Source organism: Malaclemys terrapin, chromosome 10 (assembly GCF_027887155.1).
Source record: "Malaclemys terrapin pileata isolate rMalTer1 chromosome 10, rMalTer1.hap1, whole genome shotgun sequence".
Classification (NCBI taxonomy): domain Eukaryota; kingdom Metazoa; phylum Chordata; order Testudines; family Emydidae; genus Malaclemys; species Malaclemys terrapin.
In genome coordinates, this window is record NC_071514.1 from 27,368,290 (window position 1) to 27,390,559 (window position 22,270).

General features: G+C 36.4%; 1 protein-coding gene across 1 annotated transcript in view; it reads left to right on the plus strand.

Annotated features, from left to right (window-relative positions):
* MINDY2 (MINDY lysine 48 deubiquitinase 2) overlaps window positions 1-22,069 on the plus strand; it is a 119,230-nt gene extending 97,161 nt beyond the window's left edge. The window contains exons 8-9 of the mRNA XM_054041541.1: window positions 2,838-3,020; window positions 5,277-22,069. Coding sequence (XP_053897516.1) covers window positions 2,838-3,020; window positions 5,277-5,402 — 309 coding nt within the window. The 3' untranslated portion in view covers window positions 5,403-22,069. The remainder of the gene's footprint in view (window positions 1-2,837; window positions 3,021-5,276) is intronic.
* The last annotated feature ends 201 nt before the right edge of the window (window positions 22,070-22,270 follow it).

A 22,270-nucleotide genomic window follows, 5' to 3' on the forward strand; every position in this document is an offset into this window, starting at 1 on the left:
GTTTTTTTCATATTAGCTTCTAGAGGTCTCATCTAAGAGGACCCATTGTGATAGGCAGGGTAGAAACATACAGCAGGAGACCGTTTTTGCCTCAAAGACCTTACATTCTGCATAGACAAAACCAATTAATGAGTTCTTAAAGTGTATTTGAGAAGCATTTTTACATATTTTTAAAAAGCTTAAAATATGTGTAGGCAAATGCTTTTAATAAATGTAAGCACTTCAGATAAAATCTGAGATTTAAGATGTTTTATCTCCCCCATATTAACATGTTCCAATGTACATGTGTAGGTTTTGATAACCGTTTCTGATAATATAAATCAAGACTTAATCTTATTCCCTGCAAATATATGAGTGAAATTTAAAAAATTTAGAAACATGAGAAAAATTTAGGGGCCACCTCTGGTACTGCGCAGTCAGGTATGAGCAGAGACTAGCCCAAACAGATGTTTGTAATTGAGTTGATTATCTGAAATTAATGTTATCAGATTTAATTTGTTTGGAGCTGTTGAAGTAATGCAAAAAAACCCAAAACCCCTGGTATATCAAAATTAAATGTTAAAAAGCTGGCACATCCATTTTTTTGCTGGGGTGAAGTGCTACATTGTGGGGAAAATAAGCTTGAGAACAAATTTGGAATGATGATTCTGTACTGGCATTTGTTGGAATTGAACACTTCAGTGCAACCCCAAAAACTCAATGGGTTGGATTCTCCACTGTGATTTTATGGCTCAAAGCAGCCATAAAGCCAGCACTGCTGGGCACTTCAGGATTCTCCTGGAGTAAGGGGAATCCCCAAGTAGCGTAGAGATTGTATAGCAGCCTTTTATGGCTAGTTCCCAGTACATGGGGCATTTCTGAGCAGGGCTTTGGAGCCTAGCTGGAGCACGGAGCAGCTCCGGAGCAGTGGAGCTGCAGGTTTTTGCCTGGAGCTGGAGCACCGCTCCAAAGCCCTAATTCTGAGTGAAAGAGAGATAGCTGGGGCATCTTCACTTGCTGGAAATCCATGGCTGCCATGGCCCCTTGAAGCTGTGGACAGCTGTACAAAATTTAGCTATATATCTATATGTACAATAAGTTCTTGACAAACTAGGGTGAAAGTCTAATGCTCACAGTCCTGCTGTGCACTATTTGTGTGGAACCTGCTTCCGCAAACTAAAAGTTCCCTGGTGTGCTTAATGTACTCCCGTTTTAAAGCTCTGAACTGGAAGATTGTAATGTCTCTCTTTCTTCTATTGATCAAGAAGAATTTCCATTTTATTTTGCTGTTACTACTACTATTTTATTTGGCTGAAAGGTGTTTTCCCATGACAGCTCCCTCATGGCAGATAAAATGAAAACTAAATTCAATACAAATAATATCTGAAATAACTGACAGCTACAGAACATTCTGTTATTCTTAGGTGGTGCAATACAGTACAATTCTGGATGACATATCTTCATAGTAATGGAATATTTTTGTTTGATCCAGTATAACTATTAAAGTGCAGCTTTTTAAGAATTCCTTGCAAAAGTTACAGTATTGTACACTAGCCCTACAATCAGAAGTAGCAAATTTAAATAGTGAAAAAACTTTCTCTTACTTAAATTCAAAATCTTTGATCTCCTCTGATATAAAATTAAGTGACAGAGGGACACTTGTCCAAAAATGTGTGTACTTTTTGGGAAGGTCATAACCGTTTCTTCCTTCAGGAGTTTGTGGAGGTGTGGAAGGAGTGGGGAAGCAGTATTCATAATAGACAGATGGTCTGTACATCCAGTAGTAACGCTGAGTCAAAGCACAGATTTTGCGCTGGAGATAAACTGTCCCTCTGCAGTCCCCGAGGCCTAACATCCTCTCCCCAAGTACTGGTAGTGCCTGGGTTCTGTTTTTCTTATGTCACCAATCCCATAGTGTAAGCTAAGGCTTCTTGAAGCAACATTTACTAATGTTACTGTGTGCAGCAGAAGGGGAAATGTGCCTTATAAAGCAGCTGATTCCTGCTTCTGCACCTCTCTAACTTCACATTAAACTGAATTTCCATGTGGTTCTCTGAGGAGAAAGATGCAAGTATATGGTAGTTGGGTTAGGGGAAAGAGATGTTACTGCACTTGTCCTTCATGCCCTCACACACAGATTTTCTGAGGGATTTCTGCAGTTTTGCTCTCTTCTGCTCTTGGTCTAAAGTGATTTTTATAAAGCAATGTGCTAATCAAAGTAATCTTCTTGAATGATAATATATTGCAATGCTAATATTTCTGAAAGGGTAAAAACACTAGTTCACATAACTTCAGCACTTTGTCAGTGTGGAACTTCATTCTCTTACGTGCTGTCAAAATTTGAGTATTAATATCACTGAGTATTGATGGTCTATAAATCATAATCCCTCAGCTAGATTTTCAGAGCAATCCCCTCCCCCCAAAGACAGGATGAAGATTTTTGGTAGAGAATAGCTTGCTCGTAGTGGTTTAATGGAACACTTATTAAAAAGAGAGGTGATAATATAAGGAATTTAAAAAGTAAGCCTGTATGTAAACACAGTTTTTATATATGTTTGTTTACATATGGATAAATATTTAAAAAAAAAAAAAAAAAAAAAAAAGGTAGACTGTAGAGGTACGGCAGGCAACAATGACAGAGGAGGTATACAGGTGCTCCTATCACAATTCCTTCCTTGATCTGACTTCTTATGGAAGCTTTAGCCAGCAATTTTAAGTGGCTGTTCAACATAATAAACCATCCAGGAAGCATAAATATTGAGCTCTCATTTTTAGAGATTCATAGAATTCCCGTTACAACTTTGGCTCATTGTTAGGGAAGCAGAAGAGTGTTTACTAATAACGAGTTTACTTCTTAGGACTATCTGATGGCATTGTCTTTACAACAAGAGCAGCAGAGCCAAGATATCGATTGGGAGCAGATCCCAGAAGGAATCAGTGATCTAGAGCTGGCAAAGAAGCTGCAGGAAGAGGAGGATAGGCGGGCTTCTCAGTACTATCAGGAACAAGAACAAGCAGTTGCAGCTGCTGCTCAGGTCCAGGTAAGAGCATATTCCATGGTTAGAGTACAGTTACTGACTTTATTTAGTTTTGTGGTAACTTCATTAAAACAAAATTTTTAACTACTGTGAGTGTTTTACATCAATAAGTTTCATTCAGTATGAAAAGGGTACTGTCTATTTGATTTTCTTCCATAGCATCTTACTTTCTCAGATTTTATTTAATCTTTTTGCTTCAATAACAATTACATAGGCAGAATTACCATAACAATGTTCATAGAACTTATTCTAGATGTGTAACACTAATACCACTAACACTCTGTACAATGAGTGAATTATGATGATTGCACAACAAACTTTAGGAAAAATCTTATTACTGCTAGAGTATGCATGCTACTTCCATATCAATTTCAGTCAATGTCACGGTAAATTAAACCACGTTGCTAATGGCCTAGGCTCCTACATCAACATTTTGCTAAGACTGTTAAATAGGGATCCTGATAAGAGTTATAATTGTTGTTACAGAAATTGCATTGAAACAGAAGTAGTGCCATGCAGTATTTCAGCCATCTTTGGATGAAGAGGAGAGAGCTGATGAGGATTTATTTATTTTTTAATTTTTTTAATAAGACAATCCTATGAAAAACTGAAACGTGTATCTCTTGGATTTTTAATTTTTATACTAATTAGCATGCAGAGTTGGGTTTTCATTATTCAGCTATTAGTAGCTACAGCAAAACCAGTTTTTAACATCTTATTCCTCTCCTACATCATGACTAGAAATGTCACTGAATGCTGCTTGTCTCACTGTCCCTAAGTAATCCCATTTTCAGTTTTGCATAACTATTTTTACACACCTAATTGTATCTGACTTCTGAAACTAAACCAACTAAAAAGCTGCATAAAACCCCATTTATCCAACTTGCAGTTAATCAGTAAGTTCTTATTCATATCTGTTTATTCCTCATTGAGACATTTTCCTTGTTACCTTCCCAGTCATCCAAATGTGAGGCAGCAAATGCAAAACTTATCCCTGTGTATGAGTGAATCATAAAAGGTGAAAAATGTCTGTCTCAAATTTATTTATTAGACTGCAGAACTGACAGAGGACAGAAAACTCAAAATTGACTGAAGCCCTCTCATTCAGAGAAAGGAGATGGGGGCGGGGGGAGGAAAAGGGTAGCACATGCAGAGGGAGAGCATCTCCCAACATTTTGAGGGTGCTGCTTGTTTACACAGTGATCATAGCCTGTGCAATAGATGTCTCGGCATTTGGTGTTTTAAAAAAAAAAAAAAAAAAACACACCTCTGCCTTTATCCTGTTTGTTTAGTCCAGTGGTTTTCAAACTGTGGGTCATGACCCAGTTTTGGGCTGTGGAATGTAAGGCACTGGGTCCCAGTGGCTCTGATCAGCACCGTTGACCGGGCCGTTAAAAGTCCCATCGGTGGTGCTGCCCGGCTAAGGTAGGCTAGTCCTTACCTGTTCTGACACCGCACTGCACCCCAGAAGTGGCCAGCAGCAGGTCCAGCTCCTAGGCGGGGAGGCCAAGAGGCTCCACGCATCACCCCCACCCCGAGCACCGGCTCCGCACTCCCATTGGCCAGTTCCCAGCCAATGGGAGCTGGGGGCTGGCAGTGCCTGCGGGCGAGAGTTGCGCAGAGCCGTTTGCATACCTATGCCTAGGAGCCGGACCTGCTGCTGGCTGCTTCCAGGGCTCAGCGCGGTCCGTGGTGCCAGGACATGCAGGAAGCCTTCCTTAGCACCCCCGCTGTGCTGCTGACAGGGAGCCACCCGAGGTAAGCGTGCACCCCAATCCCCTGCCCCAGCCCTGAGCGCCCCCCTCCCCAAACTGGAGCTCCTTCCTGCACACCAAATTCCTCATCAAAATAAATGATACAAGTGATATGGCACTGATTGAACCGATTGGGAACAGGGTCACATAATAGGGAGAGTGCTTGGGGCTCAGTACTGCACCTTATTTAGGTCTATTCTGCTGTATAAGATGCAGGGGACTTAGATTCCCACCAGCCCAACTAAAATACAATCAGTCTTTCTTGCCAAAAATAATTAATTTTGCATGTTAGTTTTAACCCACCTCAAACTGAAACACTCTGTGCCTGATGGTTGTGGTTTGCATAATTAATGATTATTAAAGCTAGTGAGCAAGTTTCAGTTTCCGTTAGTTACTGCTCCAAGCCATATGAATTTTAGACCACAATGTTGATTCAGGAACTACCTGTAGCATTTAGAATAATATTTCTCTTTGCTGTTTTTGATTTTTAAAGTCTTTCTTCCAGCAGGTGCAAGGAGCTGCTTCTCCAGCAAGTGGAAGACAATCTGGAAGTAGTGAACGCAAACGAAAAGAACCTCGAGAGAAAGAGAGGGAGAAAGAGAAAGAAAAGAATAGTTGTGTTATTTTGTAACCGGGGATGGATTTTGCCTGGAGTCAAGTGCATGTCCTCAAACAAAAACAAGGAATAAAATGAAGACAAACCCGTTACATGCCGCCTGTGCCTGATTACCCCATGGATTTATTCACGTTTAAGGAGAGGATGGGTGACTACTTTGTTACAATCATACAGACTTTCTTCAAAGTCATACAGTGCGCTCTGTGTGAGATGGAATTCCATTACAATTGGATGCGGCTGTGCTTTGAGTCAGTCATGAGAAATACTGCACCTTGTAGCTAAACACACAAATCACGGCAAGTTTTGTCATAGTGACATGCGTTACTTAAAATATCAGTTAGTAAGCTATTTCATCTTCTGCTCTAAACAAAGAAAGGAGGTAATTGGTTTTGTCAGATTTCTTTACATCAGCACAACAGAATCCTGTATTACTTTTCATGGTCTGACAATATAACTTAGATTGGGTATTCATGGCTTTAGAGCCCAATGAGTGTCTGGGCACACTGCCTCCATAACACACCCAGATTCGTTTTGTTCAAGAGCTGGTAGTCCATTCTTTAACCCATATTTGTGCTGGGTTAGTTCTACCACCATGACCTTTGCCCCATGCATAAATTATTTGTTAACCATTATATTGAAAATTGGGTGTCATGGAAAAATGGGGTGTCTATTGATAAGCAAGATAAAGATTAATTATTGCTTTTCTTGCAGTTAAAAACTGGGTATCACAACTCAGATCTTATCAGGGTCAGACACAAATAATTTAATAGTTTTTTTTTTTTCTTTGTTTAGTATCTTCCGTTATAGGTAAACTGGACCACAGAAGTTATTTATTGATCTCTCCATGCAACACGTGAATGGTGGTAGGAAACTGAAGTCTCTAATAATGCTTGTCCTGCGTAGGAATGCAGAATTAAAATAACTAACTTAATATCTGCCTTCGTCCAGAAGTACCTTGAACCGTAACATGACTTTAACATGTCCACTTGTATATTTAAGCTAGTGTACTGTGTACAAATACTTTTAAAAATCATGTATCTGTAAAAAGCACACTTTTGCAGGGTGAGAGAAAGGTTAAGCTAGTCTCTCAAATTGTTTGGAAAGGCACTCAGATGTAGTATCACTTTGTTTTTTAAATCATTAGTTTAGAGTTATGGGAAACTTCTATTTTCTAATTTATGGGAACCAAATAAACATGTTACATCTTGTAGTATTTATAGGTTACAGGAACAAAATACTTGTTGAATTTTATTATGAGGGTACTACAAATCCTCTTTCATTTCAACAGGGAAAGCCAATAACAACTACCTTGTTGCTGATCCTTTTGATAAAGTTTTTATTTAGCAATTTGTAGACACTTTTGTGAAAAAAGCTGCTTCTGCTGGAAAAAAATAGTTCTGATTCACATTCTAAGGCTTGGTAAGTGCATTAATATACGTGAGAATAGAACAGTTTAAAGCAGCCAACTGGAGTATGACATTCATATATTTTTGAAGTGTGGGTTGGGGGGAATGTCCATGGAACTCAAAATTTAAAAAACCCTCTTGATTTTTGAATGAGTTCGGAGTTAAAGAAATGCTATAAAATTGTTTCAAATGGAATTGCCTCCATAGTTGGAACCAGTCATTGCACAAATCTGTTACATATTTAAATAAACAATTAGGCTGATAAAGTAGGCATAGTTTTGGTAATAACTGAAGAGCCAGTCCAGTCCACGCTATTTGTTTCTTCCTCAGCTTTTTTCCTTCTATCCATTTTGTTACAACTTCTTTTTTATAATACTGAAGTGATGGATGATTGAAGGGGATCTCTCTTTCAGACACAAATTTTAGATACAATTTTTTTTTATTTCTTGATAATTATATAGAAAAGTCATTAATACTTATTCAAATGTATGCCAATTAAAATAACATTTATTCTATGTCAAATCAAACTATTTACCTTATTCCTTTCACTGAAGCAATCAATTTCTTCAGACAAACTTATACGAATATAAACGAGGAACACAAATGTGATGGTTTGCTTTACGCAGAACAGAAAATATTGACGTATTGTATTGGAGGTACAAAAACTTTTAACGATATTTTTTTTTAAAAGCTGTCTGTTACTGATGAAATATTTCCAAACTCATATTTACATTTAATACTTTTGAAAAATAAATGTCAAGTTAAACTTTTGTTACCTTATTGTTTCCAATGATAATACTGCCATTTACATTCACTTTTAAAACAAATTAACTTAGATTGTTGTTGCTACTATCAAGTACATCTTTTCATAAAATAAAGTAAATCACTAAAAATAATTCAATGTACTTGCTAGTATCAGAAAAGTCTGTATAATATTCCTACTTCATGTCTTACTGACACCCCTGAAACATAATTTGATATACTTATGGTAATATTGGTATATTCAATTACAGTAGAAGAAAACAAATTGTCAATGTTTGTTGTAAAAATCTCAGACTTTCCAGAGAATTCAGTTTCTCCTTCAATAAAGGAGTTATCAATTTCAGAAATATTGTGGCTTGATATTCATATTATTCACACAATGATTCCTGTCAATTTGCTCTTTCTTTAAGGGTCTGGACGGTTAAAGGTTTTAGTAATATTGAGGCTTTTACTCTTTTACTTGTAGGACATTGGTGTGCATCTAGCCCAACTTGGTAGTGACCGAAATCATAACTATATAAGCTGGTACCCAATATGAAATGTGTGGTGGTCTTAATTAATTTCCTACAGGATTGATGTCTATATCAGCAAAACTCCCATAACAGTTGGCATCTGTTGAGCATCTAAAGAATCCAGAGATTGAATGGTCATTGAGACTGAAGTACTCTCACCTGTAATGGTGATCCCTTTAAATCAATATTGGGGAATATTTGTGGGGCACAATAGGAAGATTTATACCCCTAACTCCGGTACTGTATTCTGTTCTCCAGTGTTATTACTCTTGCAACTTTCTACAGAACTAGGCTTATTTTTTAAATGCTTTGAATGTTTGGGTATTTTTACTCTATTCTACCTGTTAAAATACTTGTGTGGGGGTTTTTTGTACCAAGATGTACTCTCTAGCCATCTCCTCCTCATACACAAAGATGGATAGAGAGCTGTCAAGGGAAAGTATATTGGGAGTTACATGGAACCCATTTCACTGCTAAATATAATCCTCATTAATCCTAATATAGGCCTACTTACCTTTCTAGTATAGACATGCCCTGGGATCAGCAACCCACACTTCCACAAGTGGGATCAGCAACCCACACTTGTTTGATATTTGTCAAACTATTTTGGCTTCTTAATCTTGTACCGTGATGGTTGCAACATTTGTATGGGATTGCTTTTGGGTATTCAGATTTGTATTTACAAAGTTATTGGAAAAATGACTCCCTTACTTAATACAAGGCAATTCAAAATCATTTGATGTTATTCAGCATAAACACAAAAGTAAAAAGTGTACTCAATACTCCTCTAATTTAAACCCTACCTTTTTTCTTCTGTTGCTGCGTATATGAAAAGTGCAGGCAGCCATTTGCGCAGTTCAGTTTTCTGCTGGTGATGTCAAACCAATCACTGGAGTTTGTAAAAGATGTGGTCTATGATGTAGACAATTTTATGTAGTTTTCTAATGGTTTTATTTGTTTTAGAGCATTCAACTTTTAAAAACTTGAGAAAGTGAAACCTTAAACAGCAGGCAGCCTGCATGTTCCTTGGTGATCTGAGCAGTGTGATATCTTCCACAGATTGTATATTGGGGTAAAAGCATCAAATCAAGCATTTAGTTTGATTGTCCTGAGATAGTGTATTACTCCAGGCCAGCTATGAGAATAAGTTGTTTGCACCAAGAAAGGCTTGTGGCATCAGTCTAGACTACATAGCCAGTTATGATTTATGGTACAAGGTGCTCAGTGGTGATAGGCACTAATATAAGAATCTTGATAGACTCAAACCACCAGTAAGAGAAAATAGGTATGTTTTAAAGTAGAAATTTGCAGAATTTCCTTCCTTCCTTCCTTCTGTGTATTTGGAACATACAACAATATAGTAATTCTTCCTCTTTTTTGGAAGTCCACCTTTTAAGAGAGCTTTGTCACATTGAATGACCTCCTTCTCCATTTATCCTAAATCTGGCTGTATAGTAGTCTACCTGCCACTTTCTGCAGTGTCATAAGCACTTCTTGTTGCATAGCTGGCCAGGAGAAATACAGACTCCTTAGGGTCAATTGTCAGCTGTTTCAAACTCATGATCTTGGTGGGGGATGGTATGTGCGGTTCCTGGTTGGTTGTTCAGGCCCCTGTCTAGCAGGCTTTTCTTACTTATGCAGCTGGAATGTTCCCCAGGAACAATTCTCTCTCTCAGATATCTGGAGCACAGTGTGAGCTGGCCAGGTCCTCTCCTCCCCCAAGCAATGCCTGACATGCCCACTTGCAGGAAGGGAACTGATTATTGGCATTACACCAGCTGTCTCATTTAGGGCACCTTTTGTCCTCTCTTCCTCTCTTGTAGTGCACCTGGGTCAAGAATGGGGCCCATTCTGTAGGGCCTCTCAGCAGCTCCATTGAAATCTCAAGGATTGATTAAACTTATGAACTTTAGCTCTGTCTTTATCTGAAAAATTGCCTCTGCAGAGCTTGCTGCAGTTTGGAAGTTCATTGCTGTTTTGCAGCTGTCACTTTCCTATTTTGTAGGCTTACTTGTGCATATGGAAAGTCTTCGTATTTTAGAATTAATCTGTCTTGGATGCCTGTGTATTTCTAACTGAGAACTATAACTGCATGGTTGTCATTTGAAGTGTCAGAGGCCCTATACTGATTTGTACAAGAAGCAATATTTTGAGGGCATACGAAAGAGTTGTTTTGTGGGAAGTGTCAGATGTCCGGCCTGGTATCCCATGAGGGAACATTCTAGCAGCATTTTCGAAACTCTAAATAGGACCCTCATATGTTTTTAAATTGGCAGCTTACAAAATACTTTCTGGTGACTTTTTGCTGTATGGATTGATTTTATGCCCTTATTTTCATCCAAAATTTTTTGTTGATGTAGTTCACATCTTCCTAAATGGAGTGAGTAACCATTATCAGAATTTTGCCCAATTCCATGGTTGCTACATCTGTATAGGAAACAGTGTTACACTGTAGTCCTGGCTAATGTCTTTCACTGGGCCAAAAGAAAGTGAAATATGTAAAATCTGCTTGATTAACTAATGGTTTCTCCACTCCTAAATGCTATGCTTAAGTCTTTGTAGTAGCAAGAAAAAAAGTCTTCAAGCTGGTAAAACTTGCTACATTTTTTTTTCTTTTAAATTAGATCTTTCATGGGCCTGTATCTTTTATCATTTCCCTAATAGTGACATAACTGAATTTTAGGCTCAATTACAACTTTGACAATTCTAGATTCCAGCCTGATTAAGCACAGATATCATAAAATTCATAACTATGGGAGACTTAACCATCCTGCTGTGGTACTGTAGAGAATTTGTTAAATTGTATGAAGTAATCTTGTGGTTGTTTCAAACAGATTTCTTTTAGCATAAAATCCAACAGTGGGATTTTCAAAATTGTATTGGCCTAACCGTTCCCATTGAAGCCCGTGATAAAACTCTAATTGACTTCTCAGAGTTAGGACATTGGGATGAGATTTTCAAATGTGCTCAGCACACAGTTTTAGTTTTGCTTTTTTATATTTTTTTTTAAAGTGACTACCTTTCAAAGATTTTTTGTGTGTGAAAGAACTGATTAGTATTAAATGTTTCTGTTCAAGTCTTCTATCTTGGTATAGCAAGGGCATGGCTGGAACTGTCAATAAAAGAAATGCTGGACAGTATCTAAAAGTGACTGAAAATTGTGAATTACAGCTATAAGTTTTCTTTTATTTCAGTAAATATGAATCCCAACGCTGTGCCTCAAGCATTGAGCTCTTTGTGCTTTCTGAGAACTCTGCTATAGGAGATATTGAAACCGAGTTCTAATTTGTATCCAATTAGTCTAAGTGTGTAGCTGGTCATGAGTTAATTTAACTTTTTCTTTCAACAGTTGCCTCTAAACTTCCTTGAGTGGTCCAGGAGTGCGGATCTGTGCATATAACCTAGTTTTATTCTACACTGGCCACTTTTCAGATATGAGTAACTTTAGCATATTCATTTTCTTTAAAAATAAAAATGGCTAAATACACATTAGGGACTTAGAGACGCATTTAATTATAGGGCAGACAAAGTATCTGGTATACGTTAACCTTTATTCATAAGCATAATATTCGCTAAAAACATTAAAAACAATTTTAGAAATATTACTGAGCAGAGACCAAGGATACTAGGCTTATCAACTGTGATACTTTAAAACACTGAACTATAATGTTATGGAAAAACTGAAAGGTGTGAAAATGTTACAACAAACATCATTATGGTACCACTAGCATGCACAACTTTAATATTTTTCCTTTCCAAATCCAGGGGAAAAGGAGGAAGATGTAAAAATAGCTATAGGGAAAAAATAATCTTATCTTATCCTTTGTCCCTTAACGTAGAAAATGGGTGGGATTTTTCAATAGCATCTAAGGGTTAAGCAACCAACTCCCATTAAAAGTCAGTAAGATTTGGGTGCCTGGCTCCTTTAGATGCTCTTGAAAAATCCCACCCTATGTGGATAATGTACCTAAGATAGAAGTTAGTTTTCTCTAAGGGACACCTTTGACCGTTTTGCTTCATAGAGTATTTCAGAATGCAGAGCATTTAATTTTTTTAATTTCGTAATATTGGAAGGTGTCAGATTGACAGTACTCGTAGCTGAAATCTTTTTGGGTTACAGAACAAGAACAGCATGGGCAACAGCAAATAAATGCTTTTTACAATTAGATCTTCTTTTCCTCATGTTCAAAACAAACTAGTATCTATTCATTATTACAGTGGGTTTAAGTATTTTATTTCATTCTCTGGATCTGGCTTTGGAAACAATTGATGTTTATGCTTTCCAGTCTCTATCAGGACTGACATCTTTAAGACATTGCCAAGTAGACTCTTTAGTCAATGGGAATATTCATGAATGTAGCAGATCAGGGTATATATTTTTATTCACCTTTCTTGTAAGGTACACAGAGGGGGAAAAAAAGGTGTCCAGCATCTTAGAGGTAAACAGAATATAAATCTGACTTTTTGCAAGTGTTTAAAATAGACTTGTGGAATTCCAGCAAATTTTCCCTTCTGACTTACCCTGTATTCTTTAGCAAACAAAGATTGTTTCTATAATCTTTTTCAATAACCTCTCCAATATTTTTTTCCCATTCCACTTGCCCATGTCTATAATGGGGCCATGTTCTACCTACACTTCTTTCCTCTGGCCACTACCTTTTTTGGTTCAAGCTATGGCTATTATTTCTATGCAGAGGATACCCAAATATGTATTCTTCTTTGTTCTGGTTATTTCCTCACTCGGTCTTCTACTGTATCAAATTCTTATTCTGGTAATTGGTAAGAAAAGTACCTTTAACTAAAATTTCCCATTTTGACTCACATTCATCCTGTCTGTCATGAATTCAGGTGTTTGACTTCATTCACAAATCTTTCCTCTTACCTATACCAGATTTATTATCTGATTATAACAACTCCAACTGTTCTGCTGTCCAAACACAAAGGAAGACACAGTCCCCTCCTTGACGAGTTTACAATCAAAGGTTTACAACTCTTTATATGGTCAACTAAACTATTATTCGCCAATTTTGTTCCCTCTCGATTTTTAAACTACTATAATGAAGGTGGAGATAGGGCATTACTTTGGCACCTCAGTTTATTTGTACTTGATACAGTGGCTCATCCTTCTACCCATATTCAGTAATGGAACAGCTCCTTTCTCAGAAATCTACATTGGTTGAATGTACATTTCCAAATGAAGTGTGTTAATAAATATGTTTTCCAGCTCCTTTTTTTGGTCTCTGATATGGAAATTGTTCTGCCATCTTCCACCTCCACAGCTGCAGATTACATCTCAAGATCTCTTGTATTTCAGCCACCCTCGGAAGCCCAAAAGCGGTCTTTAAACATACACACACATTTTCCTTTTCTAATGGAAAAACATCCCTTGTGTCTCACTGTTTCTCAATGCCAAGTCTTTTTCCTAAATAATAATAATAATAATAATAATAATTAGTGGAGATATCCCATCTCCCAGAACTGGAAGGGACCTTGAAAGGTCATTGAGTCCAGCCCCCTGCCTTCACTAGCAGGACCAAGTACTGATTTTGTCCCAAATCCCCAAGTGGCCCCTCAAGGATTGAACTCAATATAGCTATTGTACCTCTGTTCAGCTCTACCCAAATAAATATGGAGTCACCATATTTATCATGAAATCTATATAGTTTATATTTCCATGTATGTAATAAGCTGCGATACTGTGGTATTTTTGTATGGTTCTTGTAATAATCTGATTATCAAAACTGCACTCATTTCAGATGGTGCTATTGATTATGCTCAGGGTTATATTTTATACCTTTATTTATAAGTCTCTGTTTTGGAAGACTGGGAGTGTCACAGTCCTGGTCAAACTCCCCCAGCTGGACACTCACTAAAGTCCTCTATTTGGATCCACACACTGGATATGAATGCTTTTCAGCTCCTGTGGGCCTGGGTAGACTCAATGGCACAGTCTCTCTTTGGCCTCTAGATTTGCTTCCCAGCCCATAAACGCTGTCTGGCATCTGTTCTCAGAAGTCGGACCCGGTGTTGTAGCTGCCCTTGGCCAGTGCTGAACCCTCCTAAGACTCCCCAATAGCTTTGGCACCTACCCTAGCGCTCCACTCTGGTTTATGGTTAACCCCTTCTGGGACATGTGATAACTGAAGAAAATACAGACTTTGCAGAGGGATTTCTAAACCAATCACTCATTACTTTAGATAGCACAAGAGACAAATCCATGTAAAATAAACCACATATACACAATTCCCTGCCTCAGTTTCCTCACCACTCTTGAGTGTTCTTTGGGACTCAGTGTCTTTTCAGACTTGCAGCTCTCCTCTCCTGAACTTCATTCTTCCAATACAGTCTTCTCTTCCTTTTCTGGTTGGTGAGAGAGCTACTCTGAGCAGACCTTCTCTTTCTGTATCTTGCATTCCCCTCTGTCAGGTGAGCTCCTTGGTCAGCCTCAGACCCCTATCAGGTGATCCATTGCTTGGTTGTCAGCCTGCTTGGGAGAGCTGGGTTCTTTGGGTGGTAGCCAGCTCTTTGTCCAAGGGAGCTTCCAATTAAATGGAAGGTCATCAGGGTTTAATGACTCCCTCCCATTGCTAGTCCTCTACCAGGGGCAAGAATTTCTCTTGGGGTGTGTGTGTGTGTGTGTGTGTGTGTGTGTGTGTTTTAGCTCAACATGTGGGCTACACAGCCAAAACAGTTTTACAATCAAAGTGGTCTTCACAAAACAGAATGAAGATTGCAGCTTGATACAGATACATGCAGACTTATACTAATCCATCACAAGGGGGTAATACTGATTAGAATTGAAATAGTTAAAGGAGGAAAAAGAATAGTGCACAAAAATTGATGTATAATCATTTACCAACTCATTATTCATCTGAAATGTTTGTAAGCTGAGCTGTGTGGTGAGGCATAATTGTGTACAAAGAACATTTAGACACTTGGATGAAATGTACTATAAAAGTACTATCTGCAGCATTGTTCTTGTGAAACTCAAAAGAATGCATAGAAAAGGGCCACTGACATTGAGGAAAAAATTTCACATTTGAATGAAAAGTAGATAAAAACATGAAAGGTTTGACACATACTGACATTTGTTTTCTTCTATTGTAATACATTTGTGCAGAATATAGCAGTATGAACATTTACATCTTGTTTTTGACTAATACTTTGCAGACAAGTATTCTGCTTAATTACTTGAGTTGATATTCGCTTTCAGAACTGTAACTAATTGCTGTATCCATAACAATCCACAGTAATGTTCCCAACTCAATGGAGATTGTTGTAAATCCACTGGAAACATTTAATGACTACACGGAGGAATAGAATGTATATACTATACAAACTTGAAGCCTCGGGGCTTGTCTTCATTACCGCGCTACAGCTGCGTCTGTCGACAGTTGAGCGCTCTCCTGTCAATGTAATTATTCCACCGCAACAAGAGATGGAAGCTATGTTGGCGGGAGTGTGTCTCCCGCTGATATAACGTGGTGTAGACAGTGCTTAAGTTGCTGCAACTTACATCGCTCCAGTGGGTGGCATTTTCACACTCCTGATCGGTGTAACTTACATCAACTTAAGTGGTAGTGAAGACAAGTCCTCAGAAATATACTCGTGTGTGCTCTTCGCTATCATTCTCATTTTGTGACCAGCAGAGGCTGGTGCAGGGCTAAGCGTCCATTGGTTCCTGGACAATACCACAATCCACTAAATATAGAATTCCAATTCTTAATGCCATCTTTAAAGTGTTGTGTGACGTTAGACTGGAAATGAGCAAGGAGTCTGGCAGTTTATTGTACATTGGAGTCACTCTTGCAATTCAGTCAAAGGTTGCACAGCTAATTGTTAACATGTATATCAGTATTATGTATTTATATAGTCCCCAGTAGTAATCGAGAATTTTGTAGTCATGAAGATTGGAAGAAGAAAAGCGAGACTCAGTATATACAATTTAGATTTAATTACAACCTTAGGCTGGATTTTCAAATGAGCCCAAGGGAGCTGGGCACTAAAATACCATTAATATTCTTTGACAATCCCAGTCATAGTCTCTAGCTCACTCTCATCATGTTGAGGAAGGGAGAGGTTTAAAAATGTAAACGAATATTAAGATTTCCTTCCTTCCAAGTTTTAAAAGATAAACCCCAACCTGCTTCCATTATTAAACTGTAATTGGTTTGATTTTATATTCATTTTATTAAAAAAAGATTTGATTTTAAATCAAAATGACTATTTTATAATACAAAATTTGTTTAGAATACTGCCAGAGAAGTTTGAAAACACAGTTCTTGTCCTACCAAATTTCCTTACATTTTTGGCAACTTTTTCCTTCTGTTTCTAATTAAACTTGATTTTCTATTGTTACTACTTTGGTGCCCAAGCATCTATTATTCTCCTTATTCAAGGAATAATATTTTACAACTAGTACAGAGCAATTAGAAGGGGCTCAAAATCATGTTGAGATGTTTTACATCAAACATGTTTTTAGTTTTCAAATTAAATAGATATTTATAGAATATTGTCTGCAAGGTCCTTTAGGTTCAAATGTTTAAAGGTAGGTCACATTTTTGGTGTAAACGCTTCAACAGTGTGCTTTTTAATTAACTTAAATCTTGATAGGGTTAAAAAGGGACAAAAATGACAAAATAATTAGATAGGAATTTTATTTACTCCAGGAAAAGTGCTGTAGGAAAACCTGGTTTTGTATTTGCAAAAGCTAGCTAGCACATTCTGCTTAAAAAGCTCTGACCTCTTAATGAGCAATGTAAGTAGATATAATGAACCAGTAAAATTACTATCCTGTTTATTTTAAACTACACCAGATTCAGCACTTTGATAATAGCTGCAGCGTTATCAGATGGATATTGTATTTGTCATACTTAATTTACAGCACCAGATTTTCCTTTCTGGCATACTTAAGAGTTGGCCATTGTGACGGCAGGCAAAAATAACCATTGAGACCCTGTCAGAAATAAATGAGTGGCTGCGTGTCTGAAAACTAGTTATATCGGAGGCAATTTGATTTTTGTTATAGCAAAAGCGTCTTCGTGTATGTCCAGATGCATTAAAATATTGTAATATTACTGATGACTCTTGGAATGTTTGACTGTTCTAATTATTACAAGACTGCACATCAGTGAAATGAGCTGGACTCACCCTTTGATACAATTTGTACTATTTAAAGTAAATAACACTTTTTTCAACATTGTTGTAACATGTTGCTATTTTATCAAACTACTGTTATTGCCTTTTGCTTTTGCCTTTGTTATATTACCTGTATATGTTCTTAATCACTGTAAGTTTTAACTTGTCAAAATTTGGTAAGATTAACAAAAGAAATCAATTCTCTTTCCTTCCCCTTTGCATTATAGCCCAACAGACTTCAGACATCAAACCAATGTGTGGTATTAATGGCAAAATAACAATGAACATTATCACACCCTCTTCCATTTTCAAAATTTCTTGTTAGCAATTGAGGGCCAATTCTTAAGCAAAAGGGTCAGCTTTTAAAAAATACGTTCTTTTCTACCAGGGATGACTGCATTGCCTCCAGCTGTCCTACAAGTGAGTGCAGAACACCACCCCTAGTCCTTTGTAGTAGTTTGATATAAATAATGTTGTAAGGCTGACTTCCTACCTTTCAATCACAGCATCCCTCTGACCGAAAGACAGGATATATCCGGATTTTCATAATGATTTTCTTTGGTTAAGCTTTCAACATTGTCTTAAGTATTACTTGCAGAAATACGTATCATTTTTGTTTGTTTTACAATTGCCTTTTGGTAACTTGTTTTATATATGTGTATGGACTCACGTTAACAAAGAGGCATGCTCTATACTACTGGGGAATTTCATACTACAAAAGTTGCTGCCAGTGCAGCAGCTGCTAAAGGTAATATGATAGTTTGAAATATTTGTTCTTCTATTTATTAATTACATGGTTTTGATACTGGGCACTGTGTTTTGCAAAAATAATAAAGTAACATGGAGAAAACCATTCATAAGATCCCTTCTTACGAAAAAGGTCGGTTCAAAGAAACATTCTTGTTTAAAACTGATTATTTGTAATGGATTTAAGATGTCTTTCCTTAGTAAAATGTACAGCAAAATGAAAAAAAAAATCTTTTAACTGCTGAGCTACATTGGTTCAAGGGCTTCATTGCTTTATGAAGTTTTAGCTGCCAGCTAAGGTATTTGTCTTGATGCACGTAATATTAACAAATCACAATATAAACATGTTTTTACAATTTCATATTACTTATTGCAGATCTTACCTCTGGAAAAAAAATTGTAATATTGAAAACTATACTCAAAAGCAGCATAATTTAATTAAAATTCAGTGATGTCAAGAGTCAGATACACTAAAATCCTGTTTTACAAAGATTAATATGAAAGAGAAGGGTTTCAGTCAGTTACTTGGGTATCTAATATTGCATTACATCTCAGTTTTTGCAAACTGGATCTGTTTTGCATTTTAAGAGTCTTAGTGATTAATTTATATTGTTTTCTAAAGCATTAATTATATATGTTTTACTTAATCTTTTAAAAGAGAATAATTTAAGAAACCAATAAATTCCCTGGTAAGGTTTAGAATCTGAGATTTTAAATTTTCAGAGAAGACTAATTTTGTATGAACTAGTTAGATGAAAATTAGCTTTTTAAAATTTCTGTACTACTAAAAGGAAAAAAGTATTAACACATGAACATTTTGAAGAATCACTGGTAAGTAGAACTCTTTACACTTTAAAGTACTTAGCCTGCCACAACTTATGTATGAGACACAAGATGGGTGAGGTCTTATCTTTTATTGGACCAACTTCTGTTGGTGAGAGAGAGAAGCAACAGAAGTTGGTCCAATAAAAGATATTACTTAACCCACCCTGTCTTTGTAATATGCTGGGACCGACATGGCTACAACACTGCATACAACTTATGTATGTGAACAGTCCTCTAGAACTTAATGTGCATAAATTGAACTGAGGCCTAACTGGCAAACTGTTTAATGTAAGTTTCATTTTGGTAATTAAATTGTTTCCTAATTACTGTGTGTGAAGGACCATTTACTAATTATTGGCCAAATCTTGGTCAGCTTAATCATGAGAGTGATTTCAGTTAAGTCAGTGTGACTATTTGTGTATAAAAAGAGCAGAATTAGTCCCAATGTCATCTTCTTCTCTAATTTACAGTAGGTTTTTTGTATTTTTCAGTTTTTCTAAACCATTTGCAGGAGAATATAGAACAGTTTGTGGGGAATGAAGTTTGAGTAACTATTCAATAATTGCTGTATTTAGCCTTACCATATTGAATCTACACTATCTTTCAGATATGGAAACAGGATGAGTGACACTAAGTTTTAGTCTACAGATATGTAAAATATTTTTAGCCATTGCTACAGCTGAAAGAAATACAGCAAAATTACAATAATCGCACACACAAGTGTTGATTAGACTTGACATGTTAGTCAGTAGAATAGTGGAAAGCCCCTTCTTCCCTAGGTTACATACCTTTTCCAGCATAGTTGTATTAATAGTGTAGACACAATGAAAGCTTTTCATAAGTGTTATCACAGTTCACAATGTTAGGACATGCATTTGTGACTGTTGCCCTTGCAATGTAGCATATTAGCAATATACTGATAACGAGATTTTTATTCCAGTCCTCTATATGCCTTTGTTCAAACTAAACTCATTGTCATAACTGAGTTGTGCTTATAACTTCATAAACAGATGATAAATTATTCCTGTACAGCTGTTAGAATTTTATATATAAAATAAGATTAAATACTTTTGAATGATTGCGGATTTTAGCTCTTGATAACCTGTTTCATCATACAACTTTGGTACATACAAATGTTGCAACAATTGAAAACAATTATTTGGTGGCAGTTAGTCCTGCAACTTTCATTTGTATTTATTTTTTTGTTTGAGGTATAAAAGTGTGTTTTTAAAGCCCATTTAATCTGTACAATATTAAATTCTAGAGAATAACTTGATAAATTGCTTAATATGTGTTTTAATCAGCCACAGATGTTTCAGGATGACTACATACAGATCCTTTTGGTATTCTGTATTACATGAAGTCTCACACCCTGATCCTTCAGATTTATGCTCATATGTAAAAGTCTGCAGCATTGGTGCCTAAGTGAGCTGGTTCTCTGTACTGAACCCAAAGGTCTGATTTATAAATGAGCTTGGCGGATTGGGGTTCATTTGAGTTTCATTGTGACATTAGCCTTTCAAAGGCCATTTTCATCCTTATGACTAGATAAATGCAACAAAAGGTTAGTGTAGTTAAAACCCTGATTTTATCTTTAAAAAAAACTGTTAAAGGTGTAATTTCAACCCACAATAGAATCATAATTAAAATAGCTTTGGTCTTTAAATTCACCCCACTGTGCCTAGATATTATGGCACCTCTGCTCATTGGCTATTTGTGCAATGTTGTACTTAGTCAAAATTGCAATAAGTTGACAGTCTCAGGCTTAGCTTTTGTGCCTTTCTTTAACTTAAGAAAGTTTTCAAATCAAAAAGCCAAACATTGCTCTGATTGAACTGTTGTATGCAGTGTCAGCCTGAGAAATGGAGTCACAATCCAATTATAAATAATAAACTTTATAAATAAAATGCTGATAGACCCTCAAATATAAAACTTAAGACAGTTTTCATTAGGAGGGGAGAAAACCATAAATGTCCTTTTAGTGGTCACTACTAAAGCAACGCTGACTTTGTAAAATTTTGAATTAAACGTTACATTGGTGGTTCTAAAATTCTGTACCACCAGGCGTCCAAAGGCTTGCTGATGGTCCCTGGAGAACTTTAGTTGAATGATGCTAGGTCCTCATTTGCAGCTACTAAATAACATTTTAAAAAAACCCTAAAAATACTTTCCTAATATTACATTTCCAAGTAAGCAATTGTAGTGTTTCCATGGGGATTGTTATTTGATCATAAATGGGAAGGGAGATGGTCTACAATATATTAAGATGTGATCCACGGTATAGGATTTTAGAATCCCTTTCTTAAACAATGTTACCTCATTTGCCATCTTCTCTGCTTCTCTACATCTGTACAACTGAAAAGTTAAGGGTGACCATTGTACATTTGTTAAAAATAATAATAAAATAATTAATAATTTAAGGTTTTTCTATTTGGTACCATACTTTTATTTCCAGTCATTTAATACACTAGATTCCTAGGGAGAATGTTTTTAACCTGTTTTGTTCTTAGCATGGATATCTTTAGTTGTGTTCAGAGAAAAGTTTTTTTTTCTTTTCTATGTTTAATAAGGTCTCTAGAGTTGAGTTTTACTGGGTTTAAACTGTCGTGTAACAGGATTAATTAAGATTAAAGCGTGCTATTTCTTGTAAGATGTCTCATAGAATCCATGTAGTTAAATGGCTCACAAAACTATTACATACTATATTTGGCATCTGTGATTAGAAAGGTTTCTACCTGAAAACTGAAATAGTTGTGGGAACATTACACTGTTGTATGCATCTATTCTAACTAATGGGAAAGTAGACCTCTGTATTATATTGCTGCTTGATCCATTAAGCACTGTGCATATTATATTCACCTCATGGAAAATGCCTGCTATTTTATATAATTTGTAATACAAAATGTCTCACTAAATTAAGGGTGAAGTATAATGAATGCTGATAAAACCCACTGTAATTTTATCCTGTCTTGATATTTCTATTATACTGTTTGAGATCATTTCATTATGCACATATATTTTAGGTAAAACCTACATTATATTATTTTCCTAATATAACTTTATTTAAGACCAAATAGGTATTAGCCTTTCAAGACATGTTAATACAGGGTATCTATTTATAGACAAGATAAACAATTGTCCCATATAGTTAAAAATTACAACTTTCTCTGCACTTGATTTTTCTCCTTTGTTTTTTCACAGCTGAAGGATTAGATAGATTGATTATTGTGCCATACCTTTTTAAATGTACCTAGAGATGTGCTATGTAATAAATTTAATAATATGTATCTTGTTACAGTCTCACTCTGACCTAACTTATTTCTAACTAAAAACTGTACTTACAGTAGAACCTCAGAGTTATGAACACCAGAGTTACGAACTGGCCAGTCAACCACACAGCTCATCTGGAACCGGAAGTACACAATCAGGCAGCAGCAGAGATTTAAAAAAAAAACAAAAAACAAAAAAAACCCCAACATAAACTGCTAAAAAA